The 22,392-nt window shown below is 41.1% G+C and overlaps 1 protein-coding gene across 2 annotated transcripts in view; it reads right to left on the bottom strand.

The window, feature by feature from the left end:
- Positions 1-22,392, bottom strand: part of LOC125886087 (protein sidekick-1-like) — a 270,398-nt gene that overhangs the window by 72,818 nt on the left and 175,188 nt on the right. For both annotated transcript variants that reach the window (XM_049572031.1, XM_049572032.1), the window contains exons 13-18: positions 21,769-21,871; positions 21,464-21,637; positions 16,432-16,568; positions 15,083-15,230; positions 7,179-7,319; positions 2,550-2,731 (exon numbers count right to left, since the gene is read on the bottom strand). In XM_049572031.1, coding sequence (XP_049427988.1) covers positions 2,550-2,731; positions 7,179-7,319; positions 15,083-15,230; positions 16,432-16,568; positions 21,464-21,637; positions 21,769-21,871 — 885 coding nt within the window. The remainder of the gene's footprint in view (positions 1-2,549; positions 2,732-7,178; positions 7,320-15,082; positions 15,231-16,431; positions 16,569-21,463; positions 21,638-21,768; positions 21,872-22,392) is intronic.

Below are 22,392 nucleotides of genomic sequence, written 5' to 3'. Positions count from 1 at the left end.
CTGAGTTCAACCACATCCTCTCAGAGATAGTGATAGAGAGAAAATGTCCAATCCATTGCAGCCACTCCCATTAAACCACATTAGAATAATTAATGAGCCCAACTCCCTCTCCCGAGTCTATAAACCTGTCCTGAACTCTTGTAATAATGACTATGAGTTTTATGTGCGTGTGTGTGTGTGTATGTGTGTGTGTGTGTGTGTGTGTGTGTGTGTGTGTGTGTGTGTGGCTCAGCCATCTTTAATAATGATAATATATTGTTGGAATAAAAGTCAGGAAGAGCACGTGTTTAAAGAAGATTTACCCCCACAACCACTTCCCCCCGTCTTCCTTTAATGTCTTCACTTACATCCTTCTGTCCCTCACTACATCCGCATGGATTTATGTTTGACAGACTTAAAAGTGTGGTCCTCTGTGCAGCCATGTTTATTACAATAAACCCACGATTACATATCATATAATATATTTATAGACCAGTACAGACACTCTTTCCCTAAGAACTTCCTCCAGCTCATCCCGCAGCACCCCAAGGTGCTCCTGGGCCAGATGGGAGGTACAGTCCCTCCAGCATGTCCTGGGTCACCCCCAGGGCCCATCTCCCAGTCGGTTGAAGCTGATATGCCTTTGAGGGGATGCCTCAGGGGCAACTTTAACACAAGTCAGAGCTGCATCAACTGGATCCTCTCAAGGCTCAGTTCCTCATCCTATCACTGAGAGTAAAGCCAACCAGCCTGCGGAGGAACTGCTGCCTGTAAATGGGAACTCAGCTGTTTGATCAATACCCAAAAAAGTAAAACTAGGAGGAGGATTGTCTACCTTCTCACTTCAACCGCATTTCCACTAAAAACTTTGGGCACTGTACTTTTAGAATCATACACAACCCATATGGAAATTTACCTAAAAACCCAAATCTGTTTAGCGTCTCCACCGCATACAGTACTCTTAAATGTAGGCCAGGCTGTTGTTACTCAGTGCTCCGTCTGTCTCTTGCTGTATTTCCTTTTCACTGGTCATGCAGAGGAACGTCTGCACCTTGTTTATTGTGCATGGTATGGGGTTGGCATGCCAACATTTTCAGAACAAAAAGGGACAGGCTGGAGTGAGAGTCTCCCTCGATGGGATTTTTTAAAAATAGCGGGTTGCATCAAGTCCTTGTCGAGCAAGAGCGGGGATGTAGCACTGCTGGACTGCACCGCAATGACATTTTTTCTCAGAGTAAGGAAATAGAATATATCAGTTCCCATAATCCTGTTTAAAGTTGCATAAATCCAAATCCAATTGCCACTTAAGTGTATGTAATCAAAGAGACAATAAAAAGAAACAGAATGGTCAAAATGTCATACTGCATTAAGTAACATGCAAGAAAAGATAACTCCCTACAAGTTGCCAAAATCAACATCGGTTACAATCCACTATAGTCAAAGTAGGAGTGTCGATTTTCTCTTGACTAATCAATGGACTTCCGTGTTTCTAGCTCCACCTTTTAGGATCTCAGTGTGCTAGCTACCTCAACAGAGGGGTGAGGAATGATACAGTATGGATCAGCTCTGTTGGAACCATCCACAATGTTTCACTATGGAAATAAAAGAATAAGTGTTGTGTGTCTAATGTGTGACAAACTGCACTGAACCGGACTGCTTGGTGGAACCAAGGCTTTTTTACAGCCCACTGCTGCTTCTATAGTATACTATAAATGTTTTTTAGAGATGTATACATCCACACAACTACATCCAGATATCTAGGCAGGTAAAACAAACGTTTTCCATGAGTGCAAAAGTGTGAGAGATGACAAACTCAGTAGTTGGTTTAGGTAGGAAACCTATGGCCTCCATACTCGTTAACTGTATTGTCTTTTACATCATTAATAATAACGGCCTAAGATCATTAAAAGATCTCAAGAACACACATCAATTACCAGCAACATCCTGTCATTTCCATCTACAGCTTAAGTCTGTTACTGGAGCTCATGACTCCATGAAATAATGCTCTCCCTATTATATACTATGTACAACCACCTAATCTGGATACAGGGGTCTTGCATCTTACTTGGATAAGAAACAGGGAGAAGTAAAATGCGCCCCAATGAGTGACACCAAGGACTAACCAGTTGACTTAAAGATCTGTCAAACAGCAACTAACTGGACAAGTGTATGGGAAATTATTGCTGTCTTATCTGAAATTTTAATCAACTAATCATCTATAAATCCATTTACAGTATAGACTTCATTTTACCACCAGAAAACATTTCAGAACACTCCAGCTTTGTCTCATACACATTTGCCTCCTGTGCAATACAATAACTAAGTGGGGACATGTGGGTGTAATGTGGGATTATCAAGATGTGAAGTCTTTTTAGTCCAGGATTTAAGAACTCAATGTAAGGCAGCTAATTAATGCACACTGAAAGGTTATGCTACTTACATGTTTATGCCAGAATATTTTAAATTCAGTGATATATGTGTGTGCATGGACATAATGTCTCAAAATGTCTTGGTACATTTGTTTTGTCCTCAAGAAGGAGAAATAAAAATGTGCGTGTGTCTTAACTCACCTCCCTGCAGAGTGTACTCGGTGACAGGGCTGCTGTAGACGCCCAGGCCGGCTCCAGTGAAGGCAGCCACCTGGATCTGGTATTGTGTCCAGATGATCAGATCTTTCAGCAGACAGTAGTTGGTCTCTGGGCTGCTAATGTTCTTCTCCTGGTAGTCCCCTGGCAGCCCTGCCAGACGGTACCTACACAAACACAAACAGAAACACACACACAGTTGTGAATATGTTGGTTTACAGCTAAACAATTGAGGAAGGTAAGCAAGAGAGAGGTGATGCAGAAAAACTTGTACTCTCTTCAGTCTTCATTTTGTTGTTCTTACTTGAATATATAGGTTTAATTTCAACACGGATTGCATCCGAAAAGCTCTTGGTACAGCGCGTGTGTATGGACAGAGACATACCAAGAAATTCACAGTTAACAGAACAATCATTCAGCCTTATACAGCTTTTTACATGTCAAAAAATAAGTACTTTTAATCACGCCACCTAAGAGAAATTAAAAGAATTTTGTGTAAACCTTGACCCAGTCTGTTAATCACAGGAGTCTGAACATTTACAATGTCCTATTTGTACAGTACCTTAACCCTCAGACACCCTAAAACCACCTTACATGCCTGCACACAGACAGTGAAGAACTCTGAGGCCTTTTAAAATACCAAACCATGACCATGGATGAATCCCACATTCATACAATAACAACTCTTATTCATGTTATGCTGACATTCACATGGTTTCATAATTGATATTTTTTCCATGACAATAGGCATATGTCAAAATACACACACAAATCTATGTATATGACGTCTATGGTAGAAGAGGGCCGTTAATTGTAGGGGGAGATTTAATCCCTCTTCCTTCTCACATTTTAAGTGTCCTTAAGTGAAAAAATAAATCCAGAATTGCTCCAATATGTCTATATGTGTCTTAAAAACCTTCTTTAAACACTTCCCTCTGGCAGAAGGCTGCAGTCCATCAAGACTGAGACCTAAGGCCAAAAGAATAGCTTCATCCTGACTGTAGCTGCTGGCTTTGTCAACAAGGCCGGGCACCTCCACTAACTCTTGTCCCGCCCCAGGGACACTACACATCACATTAACGTTAGGTCCTCACAACTGACTTGATGTGTTACATTAACACACATCTATTATCTCTGGACATTGCAAATATTTCTCGATATTCCTTGATCAATATTTTGCACATTACATCCTCTTCGTTTTGACCTTGTTTTTTTAACATTATTTTCTCTTTGTTCATTGTTATGTATCAAAATACCATGGTAAATTACTTGTTTGCAAAAACATACTAGGCAATTACAGCTGCAATGATTAATCAATCAATTAGTTGTCAGCTATTAAATTAATCACCAACTCATTTGATAATCAATCATTCAGTTTTTTTAAAGGAAAAACCTTAAAATTCTGTGATTCCAGCTTCTTACATGTGAATATTTTCTTGTTTACTCCGCTATGACAGTAAACTGAATATCTTTGTGTTGAATATAAAACAAGACACTTGAGGACGTCCTCTTAAGCTTCGGGAAACACTGATCAACATTTTCACCTTTTAATAGGCCATTTATCTAATCATTTAATCAAGAATATAGTTAATCAACAGTGAAAATAATTATTAGTTGCAGCCCTAATGGCAGTAAACCTGATTCTAAACAGATGAAATCATGTAATGAATTAACATTAAAAACCAGATGGGTGCACAGAAATAAACTCCAAGCTGGAAATACTTAAGACATCATTGTGTTCAGAATGTGAATACCTGAATACACATTTTAAAATAAACAAAAATATCACTTTAACACAGCATCACTTGTTTTGGCCTTCCAAGAGATGGAGAAACTATTCTGAAAGATTTTTATTGTAGAAAAGTCGCTTGAATCACGTCAGAATCCCTAAAGAATAAAAACCTTTAATGCCTGGCAGACATCTCTGAATAGTGCACCTTCAAGGCCTGCGCTTTACTACATGTGATATAAATGTCCACTTAAAAGGATATATGACCCGACGAGACAGGAGGTGTAATACCGCTTAGGTATTGTACATATCTGATGGAGCTGAATGGAGTAATAATCCACATGTCAGCGTTTTAATGTGGAGCCTATTCAGTGCAACAGGATATTTCAACATTTCACCGGCTGAGTCAGCGCTCTATCACACATGCACACTGTATACACACAACGCAGGAACACACTCATGCACACAAACACAGATACACAAAGCGAGGGGGCGCCGGAGGCTGACAGGGGATCTCTGTAGTGGAGAGGAGATAACCTCTTTCTCCTCTCTCTCCACCTGACACACTGACACTCACACTGGGACACTGGGGAATGGTGTGAGAACGTGGGAGAAAGACAGTGGGGATGTGCCAGCTGATACAACCAGGAGAAAGAAAGGGGATCCAGAATCCAAAGGGGAGGAGGGCAGGAGGAGGTAGAAGCTCTGTCCTATAAAACACTGTATGTATGAGTATGCAGTTCTATTTTCAGCTGATTTCTGAAGTGGAGGCAGATAGCGCACTGAACGAGGATAAAGACCCAATAACTTCTACTGCAATTATATGCAAATTCATGTAAGGCAGCTGATGACAGTTTGATTATACCCAGTGTGTCACACTTTAGGTAGACATCAAAGTGAAGGACGGCAGACCAAGGGCAGCCAGAGCATCTGTAAAGAGCACTTGTGTGTGTGTGTGTGTGTGTGTGTGCGTGTGAATGTATGTGTGCTTATGTTTTTGATACAGAGGGAGACACACAAAAATGTAGACATACATCTTTATATTTTGTTAAATGTTCAGTGTGTAGGGCATTTAGGGGCATTTATTGGCAGATATGGTATTTAATATTCATAACTATGTTTTCATTGATTTATAGTCACCTGAAAACAACAATTATATCCATTTATATCCTCCATGGAGTCCGCCAAGTTGTTCAACAGTAGCCCAGAATGAACAAACCTAACACTGGCTCTTGTTGGGGCCATTTGCATTTTCATGTTGGCCACTGTAGTTTTCCTCCATGCTTGGCACACAGGAGAAGTTTCAGTTCTGCAATCTCACTGCCAGTGACACCCAACTAATGGCTTGTGGGCCGAATCTGGCACACAATAGGGTACTGGGTGGCCCGCTAACAATTTTCTAATTCACAATGAAAATAATTTGAGTCACACTTTTTTGTACTTTGTATGTAAATAAGGTGCCAAAGTGCATTAAAAAAACATCAAAATAAAGCTTGTTTATGAAGAAAGTGTCAGAAGAAGCTCCCCTGACAGACATCCAGGCTAATCCGTTATATATAATTATTAATGTTTCTTTATTAATTGGCCCCGTGGCCTCTTGTTTTTGCAAAACTGGTCCCGAGGCAAAGCAAGTTGAGTGTCCCTGCACTTGACCATTAACGCAAAATATACATTTTCATTGGTTTTCTCTGAACTGAGGCTGCAACTTATAATCCTCTGAGTTATCAGACAGTCATTTTTACAGCAGTTTAGTCTTTAAAATGTCAGATAACAGTGAACAATGCCTGTCACATTATTCTGGATTCCAAGGTGATCATGTGAAATTACTTGTTTGGTCTGTCTAACAGTTAAAGTCCAAATTACACAAGACTTTTAAACATTCTTGGTGGAAAAAACGAACAAATGAAACAAATCATCACATTTGAGAAGCCAGCACTTGTGAGTTTTTGGCATTTTTCCTTGAAGAATTACTTAAAGAAGTATTTCACTGCTTCATAAAACCAGGTTGTCTATGCAGCAGAGAGACAGAAATACTTTTGAAATTGTTGCCTTATGACCTGACAAAATGGAGAAAAATGGCTGTGGCATTTGTGTTTGCTCAAGAAGTAGAAAACTGACAACTACCAGAATGCATTTTGCCACACTGGACCAATAAACACTTCTACTGGTAGGTGTCATAATGCGAGTTTGGCTGTAACAAACTGTCTGGAATGACAGTAAGCTTAAATAAATTTCTGAAAACATTTGAAGTGAGAACTAGGCAATGCAGTAACAGAATTTTAGTTCATATTTGATGGGTGATTGATTGATTGGTTTTATCGTTTTATCTGAGTATGTTTTGCCTTTGTTTTCACAATACAGGAAACAGTATGGCATCCACCTCTTTTTCACATGAGAGAGGGAGGGCAGGTCTTGCTCTCAATCTGCTTACATACTCTTTGTTTCTGTATATGAAAATGCAAAAGTACAATCTGTAGTTTAAGCAACAACCCTGGAGCCAGTGAAAATCTGATTGGGGACTGAGAGATGAGCAGGGAGATCTGGGCGCTGGTAAAATAAAGGGAAGTTTACCACAGTTCATTTACACATACAACCCACACTGTTATAATACAAAGCTGTTTGAAAATCGGCAAAGCATCCCTTTTACTGAGGAGCCCATTTTTAAAACTGTTCCCAGTTAACGTTCTGGTGTTCAACTTATCAATCACTTTACTAAATGTTTCTGTAAAGGAGTTCATTTCAACTGTAATACTTGTAGTCTGTGTGGGATTTTGTAAAATTGCACAGAATGCAGAGCTCCCACAGTCCTGAAAGAGTCTGATTGAAGACTTTTCTTGCCAATGGCAGTGCCAAATATGTAGGTGTGTATGTTTCTGTGTGAATACCTGAGCACATATCCTCGAAGGACTCCGTTGAGCTGGGGTTCTGGCGGAGGCTGCCACTGGACCATGATGGACTGATTTGTCCGCCCACTAGCAACAATATTCTTTGGAGGCGCGCTGGGTGCCTCCTCCCTCAGCATCAATCTAACACACAAAGAAAGAAAGAGAGGAGGCAAGAGAGACAAATGACTTAGATTAGGTTTATTAGGCGTCCTGTAATGAGAATATCAGTATTGCTGAAGTAGTGTAGGCACATTTTCATTTGGGGTCCCCACATATCACTTATATGGACAGTCTGCACAGGAGCAGTGTGTTAGGTAAGCAGGCTAAAAAGGAATTTCATAGCAACTCTCTTTCCCAGGCATCTTCATCTTTTCTATTCTGGGGGTCAGACTGTCGGCAAACACATGATCATGTTTGTCACTGGAGATACACGAGACGTAGCTGCAACTTATTACAGAGAATCATCTCACAGCTTAAGCAGATCTGATGAATTCTAGTTGAATTTTGGGCTCATCTCTCTCGTCCCTCGTTCTCCATGTGCATCTTGCAATTTCATTTAATACATTTGCTTTTCATCTCTGGCTATAGTGTTCATTTATTTCTAACAAACCACCGCCGCTGCTGATGGAAACGTTTAACGCATCACTTCCAGTGCGCCAGAGGATTTCTCCTGGGAATGATCGAGCTGACACTGGGTGTTTAAAACAACAAATGTAAAAAGCGTTCATGAACTCGGTATACATTGAGACACAGCTGTGTTTTATTCACTGGCAGCTTAGAACAACAAACAGGCATTTACTGTCTGTATATTGCAGATTACTGCTAATATTCTGTCCTTTTAACGTGAGGCTTTCGTTCCAGTGTCCCATTTATACACCAGCAATCTGTCTAAGGGCAGTTCCTATTTCAACCTATCACAATATCCTCAGCAGACCAGCTATACAGTATGACAGCAATGGATAGTTAATCACTATTAGTTGAGAATGAGCAAAGAGCTCGTCTTTTTATTTCCACTGAGAGAGTGTGATCCTTCGCTCCCTCTGCCCTCTTCAACTCTCTTCTGTCTCTTAAAACCCTTTTCCCATCTTTCCTTCGACACTTTGATCCCCGTCTCCATTTTTCCTGCCTCACAACTGCAAACTTTCACCTTTCATCCATCATGTCCTTTGGCCTCAATTATTTCATCCTTCTATCTTTTACTCATCTCCTTCTCCCTCCTCTTCCACACTGTATCCCCCCCTTCCCCTCCCCTTCATGCCCCACCCGTGATTAAAGCTCCCGGCCCTCTCATGGTTGGTAAAGCACACGGGCTGAGCTGGTCAGCCTCTGGCTTTACTGTAAGCAGCTCAGCTAACGTAATCAGAGCCATATGTGCTCACACACACACTCACACACACATATAAACACACCAAACAAATTTCTCTCAGCTTAAGACAGACTGCTACATCCGATGGTCTTTTCCCTTCCATGGATTATGTCTGGAGATTTACATCCCTCCAACACCCCCCCTCACTTCCCCTCTGTGCCCCGTGTCTCCCTGAATGATTCTCTGTGAGCTATTGAGCCATTAGCTGTGGTATGACTCTCTGTATTTGTGTGTCTGAATCTGTATGTGCCTATAAATGTGTGTGCACGTCTATATGTGTGTGTTTGTGTGAAAGTTAGGGTGTGAAAGCTGTTAGCTGGAGACTTACGCAGGCGGATATATGGCACAGGCCAGTGGTTTTACAGCTGTGCTTTACTTCCATTAGGTTAGGCACTGTCAGACAGCACCAGGTGCTGCAGGCATACACATGTACACACACATACACACACACGTAGGCTAATGGGCCTTGTGTGAATGAGATGGGCATTAGTGTAGCCGCCTGGAAATGGGGTATATATAATCCTCAACTATGCCACTGCTTTTGACTGAAATTGATGATGCACATTAATGCACATACACAAACTCACGCCACACAAACACCCACACACCCATACAGTACTGAGCAGATGCGGCCATTCACTGTTTGACTGCAAGTAAAACACACACAATACACACTGACACACTTATACTCGATAGCAGAAACTCCTTGTGAATTGCCTTAATTCCCTCCCAACCATTTGCATGTAAATATTTCATACAGAGGGTTCAGCATGAGGACATCAACTTCACACCAGAGATTGAACAGACAAGCCCCAGCCCACCTACTCATACACCACTTCACATCCACCCCAAAACACTTAGAAACATTCATACAAACATCCATACATGCACTGCAACCAAACAAACTTTGTCTGAATGCTGTGTGACACACTTTCTCTGTCCCTTGCTGTTAAGGAAAAGAGGACATTTTTCTGTAGGAGATTTACATGTTTTCTAGTGTGTGAGTGAAAGTGTGTGTGTGTGTGTGTGTGTAAGGGGGGGCATTTATTTTGTGAGCTCCAATGCTGTGGGAATTAGTAAAAGTTTCTATCTGTGTCATTCTCCACAGTTTAATGCCCACCGGCTTTCTCACTAAATCCACATACACACCGACTCTTAAATTTAATGGTGTTACCGGGATGTTAAATCTGCCTCTATTCAAACAGGATAGTAAAATTTAGATCCAGTAGGAGTCGGAAATGGAGAGAAATGAGCAGAGGGCAACAGGAATAAAGAGAGAGAGAGGAACCAGATGCGACATGATTGGGAAAAACCAGCCAAATAGATGAGCTTATTTTCTTCTTGTTTGACACTTTAAGTCTTGTCTGCTTTAAATGTTGTGCTGTTTTGCCCGAGGCTGAAAGCTGCACAAATGGAGGAGGCTGACACACTAAAGAGACTCTGTCGGGGAAACTGAGAAACTTTGTGCATATTCTCACAATGGATGAACACCAGCTGAGGCACACTCTATATATGCGTTTTATGTTTGTCATTTCAGTAAAATATACATTTGTAGTCACATTACCTGATCGGTCAATGTCACTTCTCATTGCATTCCTCAAACAAGGCTTCAAAACAAATCAAATGTGACACTAGATGCTCTGTCATTACAGCTGCAGTTGGGTGTGCAGAGAATAACAAAAATGCAGGAATACGATTACATTTCATTCTCATGTAAAAATATAAAATAAGAAGACAAAACTCTGAATCAAACAGTTGTCCCTGACACTAGCGGCTAGCTGTAATGTGTTGTCAAGGTAGCTCAAGGTACCATATTTACGGTACTTCCTCTTCTGATGTTTCTTTATGTATTGCCACACTTTTAACACAAACAATGCAGATGACACTTGCAATCACAGCTGTGAATGTGTGTGCGTGTGTGTGCGTGGGGGGCATCGAGGCCCCGCATCAAAGCAAGAAGTCCATCGGTGTATTGGTTCAGCTAATTCAAGGCTGATTAGAGCTTTCACAAACAATGAGTAATCGATGGATGTAAGTGCCAGTCACAGCTGATTATCCTCTGTGGTGCGGAAAATAAACAACAATATTCTGGCAGAATCTGGATCTCAGTGTTTTCCAGGTGGTCTTCTCTAGTATAACCTTACCGGAGACATGTTGCCTGGAAAGTGTCAGAGCAGGAAGCCTGTCACCACAAATTGTACTAACAAACATTTTGTGTTTTGGTGTTTGTAACGGCATCGTTGGCAATGTCAGTCGGTCGAGACTGAAATATCTGTAAAACTTTTCAGATGGACTTCCTTGAAATTTTGTTCAGGAAAGTATGACCCCAGAGGGGTAATCCTGCTGACTTTACCTATCATGACACCATGAGGTTGACATTTGTAGTTTTGAATGTGAAATGTGTGTGTTTCAACAACTATACTATTAGATTTACGACCATGAAACTTGGTTACAAACATTCACTTCTACCTCAGGTTAAATTTGATTTGATTAATATTTTCTTTAGTTCTATCATCAGTCCAAAAATTAAAAATTTGTCCAATACTTTAGTTAAACATGACTAAACTGATGACCTGCAGAACTAATGAAATCCCCATCAGCCTAAGCCGTACTTTGTCTTTAGTATTCATTAGCAAATGTCGGCATGCTTACACGATAAACTATGCTGATGAATATGAAACAGATTATATCTGTTTAACGTCAGCATGTTAGGATTTTCATTGTGAGCATGCTGACATTAGCATTTACTAAAAGTTTTATGTTTTGGATCTGCTTGTGTGTAAGTAAAGTGTAAGATTTTCATCATGGATTTGGATTGGAAACAAAGAATGACCCTGTTATCTTCTAGGTTAATTTAATACATCTCAATAGAACAGTAAAAAACATCACCATAATAAAATGTAGTAGCTTTTATAAAATATATTATATTTAATTTGTATAAAAAGTCTTTGCATTGACACAAGTGGGGTTCAAGGTAGAGGTCTGAAGCTATATTGTTCTCCTCTGTAAGAAGAACTAAATCTTCCATTTCATTCAGTCTACTAAACTCTTCATTGTTTAAGGTTTAATTTCAAGGACTCTTCAAGGACTTTCAAGGTCCTTCAAATTCAAGGGCCCAAGTTTGATTCACGGATCAAGGTTCCGGATCAATGAGAATTTCTATAATGAGAACTATCAGGCTTTACAGAAGCTCAAAGGCATTTGAAAGGAGAGACAGGCACTTCTCATTGTGCTGTGTTACAGTGCCGGCAGACAATATCAAAAGAACTTCAATTTTATTAATGCCAAAATATATTTTTTCAAGCACTTTCAATAACTCATGTCTATTTGTATCTATTTTAAATAAACTTTCAAGGCCTTAATTTTCCTCCCCTTAATTCACAAACTTTCAAGGATTTCTAGGAACCGTGGAAATAATTTGCTGAATCTCCACCTGTGTTGTTCCTCACATTCACCTCAGTCTAAGTCCTCATTGTTTCTGATTGGTTAGCTCAGTAACATGTGAGTTAGAAGCAACAGAGCTGCTGTAAAGAGCTGCTTTTGGACCAAGAGACATGCAGCGTCTTTTATTGCCTGGAAAAATGCGAGGTCAGGTGCTGGGTGCTGCTCTATGTCAACTTCCAAGGGTGCAGAGACAGGTTATGCCTGCTGTTGCTATGCTGTTGAGTAGCCCTGAACTACAATGATCAACTTCTCCTCCATATCTACTAAATTCATGTTTATCCCTTCTTACATCTCTGGTATCTGTGAGATCTGCCCAGGTACATGTAGGACTAAGCTGTAGGTTTTTACCTCCAATTTAGACGTAACGACTAATAGGTGCTACGCAGCATACAGGGACACAGCAAGAGCTGCGATCATGAGAAATGACTATGCCTTTATGTATTTCCAGATACAGTGTCTGTGTGTTGACAGCAAAGAAAAGAGCATGCTAAAGAAAACTGCCTGTAATCTCGGACATTTTGCTGGACAAACAATGAGCTCTTCCTCATCTGGCAGAGCTTTTATCAGTGAAAGCCTTTTCGCTGCAATTGCCTTGATGTTTCCCCTCCATCATTATAAATCACTCACTATGCTATAAGCACCGTCAACATAGTTGCGGCCACAGTTAAACACAGATATATAATTCGAAATTGATGCTGGAAAGCACAGGACAAATCCCCTGTAAATCTTTAAATCTCACAAAGCTCCTACAGCATTAATTTTTTACACTGAGTGTCTATTAGTGTGTGTGTGTGTGTGTGTGTGTGTGTGTGTTAAAAAAGAAAATGTGAGAGTGTTTTATCACACCTCCAGTGTTAAAGTCTGATGTGCTCTGATTCTGACTGAACAGCTGGAATTAAAAACAAGAGCAAAGGCAAAGAAAATTGAGACGAATGCTTTAAACTTCTGGTGACGCCCGGACTTCACGGCATTAATGCATAATCTGCCTTTCTTCTTTTAATGCTTCCTCTTTAAAGATGGTGATGGTGTGAGTGTAGGTCATGCATGAACAAATGTGTGTGTGTGTGTGTGTGTGTGTGTGTGTGTGTGTGTGTGTGTGTGTGTGTGAGACACTCCAGATGGTATAATTGGATTCTCTGAGAGAGTTTCTGCATTTAGAAGTAATGTTTTTCAGCTTTGATCACATTCATTCATTTACTTTTCATAGATGTCCATCTAGAGGATGCTTTTTCCTTATGCCCCAGTGCACTCTCTTGTGTCAGAGGAAGTGAGGCAGGGTGATGATAGGGAGCAAAGAGAAAAAAAGTATGAATTCACATTGTTACAATAAAGATCCTAATCAGGACAAGAACAAAATGGGAGAGTGCAGAGAGAGAAGCAGCTCTAAGTTCAAACTTTAATAAGGGCTTTTTTTGGTCATCAATATTACAAGCTTCTCCTTCACTCTTCGTCCTGTTCCCTCACTCTGCTCACATTACTGCATTTTGTCATCCTTCTCATTTGGAGCTCTGAGCTTCTGCAGGACATTTTCCTCCGCCTCACTCTCCCTGCATGTCAAGTACAGCACGCGCCTGGCATCTGCGACATGCTTATGTGCGTGTCTTATCCAGGCAAACATCCAGCAGATGAAAAGCAAAGTGTGCATGGTTACATATGAGACAAACGATGAAGAAGAGACGTATCCATCTGCTCTGATACACTGAAAAGTGATGACTTGCCTGTCTGCCAGCCTTTCATTTAGCCAGAATCAATGCAACCTATTCTCCAGTGCCTTTAACAACCAACTTTGGATTGTGGGCTGGGCTGGACACGAACTTTGGTATATGAATTAGAAGAAGAAAGAAACAGGGAGGAAAAGAGTAATGACGGACAATAAGCTGAAGAGGGTAAGTGAGAAAGATTTTGACAAAAAGGAAAAGAGAGAAAGATACAGGAGAACAAAAAACAGCTGAAGAAGGGGAAAATGAAAGGAAGCTGTAATCTGAGGTGTGTGAATGTGTGATGGTGGTGTTCATAGCTGCTGTTGTTATTGAGAGTCTGTTTGGCAGAACCACAACTGGCTTGTGGCTGTGGTCACACTCTCCAGCCAAAAAAAAAAAAACCTTGTGTGTGTGTGTGTGTGTGTGTGTGTGTGTGTGTGTGTGTGTGTGTGTGTGTGTGTTTGAGTGTGTGTGTGTGTGTGTGTGTGTGTGTCTACTTTATGATGCACGGCCACATCTGTTGTATTGTGGGTGAGTGTCAGAGATTTGGTGTATGTGCGTATGCAGGGGCAAAATTGTTAAGAGGCCTGCCACACCTCCTCCAACCCTCTCTCACTCTATCCAGTTCCATCAGTGCTAAGGCATCGTAATTACCCCCATTAGAGTTTTCTCTTGGGATAAACACACACATACAAACATAAAACATCTGCACAGCAATCTATTTACTTTTCAGGCCAAATCACACTCTCTCTTCTCCACACACACACCGTTGTAGAAGAGTTAATTTCATCATTTTTGCTGTTTAGCTCAACGGAAGGAGACTGGCAGGGAAATACACACACACGTCACGTAGACATCTACAGCATGGATGTGATGAATATGAATCCATTTCCTTTGTGATGCAAAGGAAATGGGATTCTAAACAAAAAAGGGATGCTTTGTTAGTCCTCGCCTTGTTAGGATCCATCCTTGTTTCATCCACACTCTGAGTCCCATGTCCCATCCATGCTCCACACACACACACACACACACACACACACACACTTAGATACACAAATTAGAATGTGTGGGTGTGTAAACACTATGCCTTTTGACTGTAGAAAGGTTCCAGTTTATTCATTCCCAGTTTGCGTAAGGCAGTGTGACCAAGTCTATTACACAGAGGTGGAACAGGGTGAGGGAAAAAAAAAAACTGTATTTCTCACACATCACAGCATGTTCTACATAAAAAAATGGTTTCATGCTTTTTTGGAAAACATCAGTGAAATAGTAATGTGGCTTCACAAGAAATATTGTGAAATATGTGTTAAATAAAGCTGGTAGTGGTGAGTGTGTGTCCAAGATGTGTGCAAGAGGACTGAATGTGTCTTTGAATGAGCACATCCTGCTCTTACCTCTGCGTCTCCGCGCTGTACTGGCCCCTGCCCACTTGATTGACGGCACAAAGCCTGAACTGATAGGTCCTGGCAGGTGTGAGCCCGCCCACTGATACCTCGGTCACTACAGGATCGACCTCTGATAGGTAGACCTTCCACGGTGAGTCTAGACAGAGGACACAAAGATTAGAGACTGATAGTATCTGGCTGAGGCAGGACAAACAGAGACACGGGGACACTCAGGACCTATAAATCAAAAAGGGAAAGAAGGGAGGAGTAGATAAAAGAAGCAGAGGTGGGAAGGTAGAGAGGAAGGGGGTGAGCTGGAGAGAAATATAAAGGAAGAAAGTGCCACAAGATTTAATAAGAACGAAAGTTTGGATGGAAGAGGGGGGTTCATAAAGAAGCACAGATGCTTCTGTATGTTGTTGCCAGCTTGTTGCCAGCTTATCTCCCGGTCTTTCTCCTGAAGTTACCATAGACAGATGCACTATTATCGTCCCAACAGCCACGTGCGTATCTGTGTAAGTGAGAAAGATAGCGTGTGCCTTTTAAAAGCCAGCCCAGCGAGTGTATTAAACGCCATTGTCTGACATCAAAACACATTGTATTTATAATGGCCCATTTTCTCTAAAATACAATCCAAAACATCTAATATAGAACATATTCACACAGCTGGTAATGGGTGTGCACGACACTCTCGTCCATTCCTCTCTGTCTGGATTCAGTCTGTAGCGAAATCGACCAGACTATCATTATTTTGGAGTATTTTTGTAGACGCTACAGAGCAGCTGTTGAAATGGTGACAGCAGAAGTCATATTCCTGCTGTCTCCAGAAAAGTTATCAGAATGAAGATTCCTTAAAATGTCAAACTACATTAACATTTGACATTTGTCCGTCAGTCCAGCTCCTACAGTCGTGGGCCAAGTGCTCGGCCCTGCGTGTAACGTCCGCCCAGCCATCCGATTAGCTTACAGCGGGAACAACAGTGACTCTACAGCCATCTCCCTCCAATCTGTTTCTCCTGTCATTCTATTACTCAATCCCTCTCTCCTTCCTCTCTTCCTCATTTGACAGGAAGCCAGCCTGCTGTTAAAACATCTGTGGTAGAGAGAGGGTGAGAGACAGGGAGAGAAAGAGGGAGTGAGAGAGGAGGTAAGAGTGGGAGGAAAAGTTTATTTATAGGGAACCTGGATGTACATTTACGCAGCAACACCATTCTCCATATGTCTGCCTCTTGTAAATGAGTGTGTGTCAGTGCCTGGTAGACAGCAAGAGAACAGCTGTTTGTCGCTCAGGGATTATAAAGTATGCCTGGACACACACACACACACACACACACACACACACACACACACACACGTACTGTTCTCAGAGAGCTCCAGCAGGTAGTATAGAAGGGGGGAGTTCCCGTCAAAGGGGCGTAGCCAGGACAGGAGGACTGAACGGGAATCAGAGTCATTGAGCCGGGCTGTCAGGGAGCGAGGAGAGTGTGGCAGCTCACTGGACACAAAAAAGACAAGAAAGAACATCAGATCTAAGTTTGATAGCTTTGTGTGTACCATTTGATCAGAATCAAGTCTTTAGAGGAACAATTTGACATTTTGGAAAAGAACCCTTCTTCGGTTTCTTGTCGAGAGTTAGATGAGAAGATTGATACCACTGTCTTATCGGTACAGGAAATATGAGGCGACATTCATCAGCCACAAGCAGTCTTCAGGTAGTTACTGATCAAGGCCAAGTAATAGCACATAACCACTGTAAAAACCGCAGCCTGACTTTCTAACATGTTTAGTTTTTTATGGATTAAATGATGAAATAAAAGGTGCTAATTTTAGAGCTTTGACGGGACTGGTGGGCAGATTTTTTTACCTTCAGATCATAGAACGATAATCGAAATGGAACGTAGCCACCATGATGTCACCCTCTGGTTTGCGGACTACTATTTCAAATGCTCAAGTTTGGCATTTTGGCCGTCGGCATCTTGTTTTTATAAGAGAACCAGAAATTACCATATTTGGAGGAGTGGGTGGAGCATTGCTATGAATCTATCCTGATTGACAGGTTGCTGTGGTGGTGACTTATCAAACACAAGGTAGCCACACCCTAAAGTCCGGTTGGGTGTCGTTTAGGTTTTTCCAGAAACCAGTGAAATTCTACTTTTTAAATGGTACCAGTGCCTAAACTGATACTTATTTAAAAATAGAAAAAGCCCAAACGACGGTCAATGACATTAAAGAATGGCTTTTTTTATTGCATATCTTAACAGTTTAAAGTATACTTTAATATATAACTATGGATAAATACAAAACGCTATTAACAAATTCACCTAACTAATGAAACATAACCCAACAACAATAGTACTAACAACAGCAAAATTGTCACTACAGTGAGAACAGCTGGTCTACCTTAACAGTCCACCTTAAGTGAGCCTGGTCAGGTTCCAATGGGAGGCTAAATTAGCTACACTTTAATCAGCAGGTGGTAAGTGAGACATGGGAACTTGGCTTGGGTCTTATGGAGCTGTAGCATTTATTCACTGACAAATAGCCCAAACTATTCAAACGCTGCACTGCTACATTATCTTCATACTCTCTGCTCCGGTCACTGCAGCCTCACTGCATCACTCCCACACAGACACTTGGTTGCTTTCAAACTCACTCTTGTTCACTGTCTCGTGCAACATGGCACCCAAATAAGATACCGAAATCTGTCATATGATTTGGCCCAGCAGTTCCCAGTCATGTAAGTTTCGGTACCCAACTTTACCTAAAGCCCACCCTGTTTAATTGTCTTTTTAACTCTGAATGGGACCATCATTTACAAAATGAACATCATGCTGTATTGACAAAGACTTGAAACTAGTAATTGAAACCATAAACTCGTTAGGTAAATGTTTACTGAGGTAATAAGTCAAGTCAGAAGTAGGGTCATATTCTCAGAGACTTCAAAGCAATTTAGAATTCTTTTTGCAACCAGTACAGTCGCCCCCTGGTGGCCATAAGAAAACAAAATGCAGGTTTAAGGCACGCCTCCATTAGCTTCACTTTTCAACCCAGAGGTAATGTCCACTTCTTTTATGCAGTCTATGCTTCAAATATAACCAGGCTAGCTGTTTCCCCAATGTTTTCCAATCTGCTATTGGCTGTAGCTACATATTCAATGTCTAGACATGATACCACTCCCATGTCTGCACATCAATGTCAATCTCCTTATTTAGCTTTTGGCAAGAACGCGAATAAGCATATTTCCCTGGACAAAACAGTGTGTCTGAATATGTAATTACACATCTATGCATTTGTGTTTCATAAAGAAGTCAGTGACAAAGTGCCAAGACTTTTCATTAGACAGATATTTGTTTCCTGTGTTTTGTTTTTCTATCCGATATGTGTGGCGGAATAATGCTGGCTCTAACACCCAGGTTGGTTCCTGGGTCCGGTCCATGATCAGTTCCAGTGGGTGATATCTTTTTAAATATGGCTGTGGTTGTTTTTATTATGATATTTTATTCTGTATGTGATCTGCACCACAGCAAATATATCTCACCACATCTATTAAAAAGAAATTCTCTAGATATTTAGCCATCCCCCGTGGACATTTGCGCATCCCCGCCCTGTTAATAACAAAGACGGCAAAACAGATATATTCATGAAAGCAATAAAGAGTGTCCAGACATTTGATTATACCAATTATAGTGCATCATAACTCTCTATCAAGAACTGTTGGTTTGAATGTGAAGGGGGAATGGAAAGCAGATCTCAGTGTCGCTCTATGTGAAGGCTACAGGTGCTAGCAGAGATAACAGGAGTGAAGTTATTAACACATCACATAAAAGAACAAAACAAATATATTTACACTGAAAGCACGATGAAAGACACGCTCCCTTGTGCCTAAACTAGCTGCATTTTTTATTCAGAGACTCATGAATTATTTCTAAACAATCATGGATGTGTGTCTGCTCTGACAGGCTGCAGGCTCTTAATTTCATCAGATGATGCAGAGTTAAAAACACTCCAGTTTTTGTTTTTTCTTTGTATGTGTGGTTTTTACGTTTTAATATTCAAGTGAGTGTGAAGTCAGAAGCGAGGGGAACACAGAGCATAAGAGAGTGAGAGGAAGAGAGATATATAAAGACGTAATGTAAGAGGGGGAGGGAGAGTCGCACTCCACCAAGACGAAGAAGAAGCAAGGACGGCGGTGTATGAGGCAGAGGGGGAGCACAGGGAAATGAGAATGATGTTTTCTTTTCTGAGCTGACATGATCATATTAATTAATGGATGAGCTTAGAGAATGTTAGAGCAACTACCTTCACACAGCCCACACAAAACACACACACACACACGCACGGACACGCACTCACGGACACAAGGATGGGTCTTGCGGGAGTTGAACCAATAACCTGCTGGTAATTAGTCTGTCTCCTCAGCCGCCAGCGTCTGTTAACCTCCATGACCCCTTGATACTGAGCTAACGAGAATGTCAGTCACACACGTGGATGCACACGTCCACACAGACACACACACACAGACACACACACACACACACACACACACACACACACACACACACACACACACACAGACGAACTAGAATCCCTTCATTCCCCATTTGTTTTTGCACACAGCCATAAACTGAGACTCACTTCTTCCTGCTGAGCTTGACATGTGTAACCTCTTATCACTGTATAATTCACAAGGATGTGGACTCATGTTCTATCTCTCTCCAACCCTGCAATTGTATTAATATATCATAAGTGCCTTCTATAAATATATTATACAAGTACCTATTAATATATAAAGGCCACTACCTGATAGCGTTTGCTCACAGTGGCTGTAATGAGGCTGTGTGGGTCGGAGCGTGGGATACACTTGAAGTATGTCTGTGGCATCTTGCCTGCTCATGCCAAACACACCATGTGACGTGTTTGGAATATGTTCACCCAAACCACATAAATGCAGGCATGCACACAAACACACTGTACGTACAAATTTTCCACTCAAAGACTGATACAGCTGCGGTTTCACGGAGCAGGGAGTGTACTGCATGTATGGGCTATCTGATAGCAGATATCACCTTACACTTCTGTCACTACTGTCTTAAATTGACTGACACAGACATTCTCACACCTTACAGTTTTAAGGATATACACATGTATCTGGTTTTGAGGGTGTCCAATCCCTGATTGAACATGTCGCTATTGGGAAAAAGCAATTATTTTATTCCACAATTGCTGAAATAAGTTGACACTAATGCTTTCTTAATGTTTGGCAATGTACTAAATTACCTATGTGCTGCTTCTCCTGTATTATGTCCTGCATACTCGATAGTTTTTTCTATCATGCTCAATCCAGAAGCATCCTCCCTGACAACGTTATCTGCAATTTGAATCAGCCAGACAGCTAGCTATGGATTTGCTGGTTGTTTTCCCACTTGATTACAGCACAAAAAAGTCAAAGCTGTTATTGTGCCTAATCACGAAGAAGAAAACAATTCACACTTTGTTGTATCAATGCCTGGTCTCTAGTTTACAGTATGTAAATACCATATAAACACTGTAAAAATATAATCTACGGCCATTTTCTTAAGATAATGTTCAGGGGTTATTTCCATCCGGATCAAACTGAACCATGGTCCAGTCTGTTTCTAGTGTGAAAGTATTAAATGGCTCTGACTATGGGACCAATTGCAGGAAGTTCTGGCAGGCTATCATCACGTTATATGAGTGCTGTAGCTGCTTTAAAGAGTAACTCAGCGTAATGTGTGTGTGTGTGTGTGTGTGTGTGTATGTGTTTGAGCGTGAGTTAGAGAAAAGTGACTGGAGGCGCACTCAAAGCAGACAGGTGTCCGCAAACAACGCAACACAACAAAATGAGCTGGGGAAGCACATGGGGAGAGGAGGATGAGACTAATTGTTTTATTGACATTTGGTCCAACGACTTTATAAAGAGTCAGTTGGAAGAAACTAAAACAATTACAAGACTTTTTAATCATTTTCCAAGAGGATAACAGAGAGAGGGGAAATGAAAGGAAGGGAGAGCCAGTCGACAAACCAATTACTGTCAAGTGTTTAAGGATGTAGCTCACATAGGTCATGACAACAGAGCATACAGCAGGTATGTCATGTATCACATCTTTGGTACCCTTGCATTGTTGCAATGTAAACCAAAACTAGCAAGATCAAATGTATACAATATAACAGAAACGCAAACTTTGGTGTGGAATTTAAGGTGAGAGCTAGATAAGAGGATTGATACCACTCCTACGCGTTGAGATAAAGCCAGCAGCTAGTTAGCCTAGCTTAGCACAAAGACTGGAAACAGGGAAACAGCTAGCCTGGATCCGTCTGAAGGTAACAACATCAGTAATTAGTGTGCTTTGTGTGATTCTTTGAACTCACATGACTTCAAGTCGTGCGGAGCGAGAATCGTTGCCAGCCTTTGATGTCACGGTGCAGGTGTAATCGCCAATGTCACCAGACCATGTCTGGCCAATAGTGAGGGAGCCCTGGCGTATGGAGACACGGCCTCCACTGGAGGGACGAACCAGCACACCACCTCGATCCCACTTGAAGCTGCAATAGAGGAAGGACATATGTACTCTATACTGTATGTATTCACAGACACACAGGGGAGCAGAGAAAAGAAGCAGGCACTACAAGAGGACGTATGTAGGTATGTAAACATATAAAAGACAAGAAGATACCTGATATTGACTCTGGGGTCATGTGTGGCATTACAGTCCAGAATAGCCGTGGTTCCTTTGATAACACGCTGGTCTGTCGGAGGCACAGAAATGACTGTACGACCTGCAAAAAAAAAAAAAAAAAAAAAAAGAAACGGTAAAAGATCCAGAGGAGAAGGCATTCAACAGGCATTTACAGGCATAAATGAAATTTGTTTAATATTCTCTGATATTACTCAGTCTTATTTTAATGTGTTAATTTACTCTAGAATAATGAGAAATTCATTAGTTGACAGTTCAGCCTTGAACTACTGAAGCAAAATAGCACATAAGCAGGCCTCCTTTCTCTCACCCATAAAAACACACACACACGCACACACACACACACACACAGTTATAATGTGAAAAATTGCTTAGTCTTATCATGTTAAAGTTGCTTTTTTTTCGACTGAGGTGTTTCATGTTTTTATAATCTAAAGAAAAAAAACTGTGGTTAATCTAATTCAACAGTTTACATATATATAATCAACCATAAGTAAATTTTCCAGCTAATCAATCATCCTCTAACTCAGCCAATCAGATGACTACTTCATTGCACCAGCCCACTGCATCGATAACCAATCACACTGCTGCTCACCAGCCTGA

Source organism: Epinephelus fuscoguttatus, linkage group LG3 (assembly GCF_011397635.1).
Source record: "Epinephelus fuscoguttatus linkage group LG3, E.fuscoguttatus.final_Chr_v1".
Taxonomy (NCBI): Eukaryota; Metazoa; Chordata; class Actinopteri; order Perciformes; family Serranidae; genus Epinephelus; species Epinephelus fuscoguttatus.
This window is presented reverse-complemented; position numbering and strand designations above follow the sequence as displayed.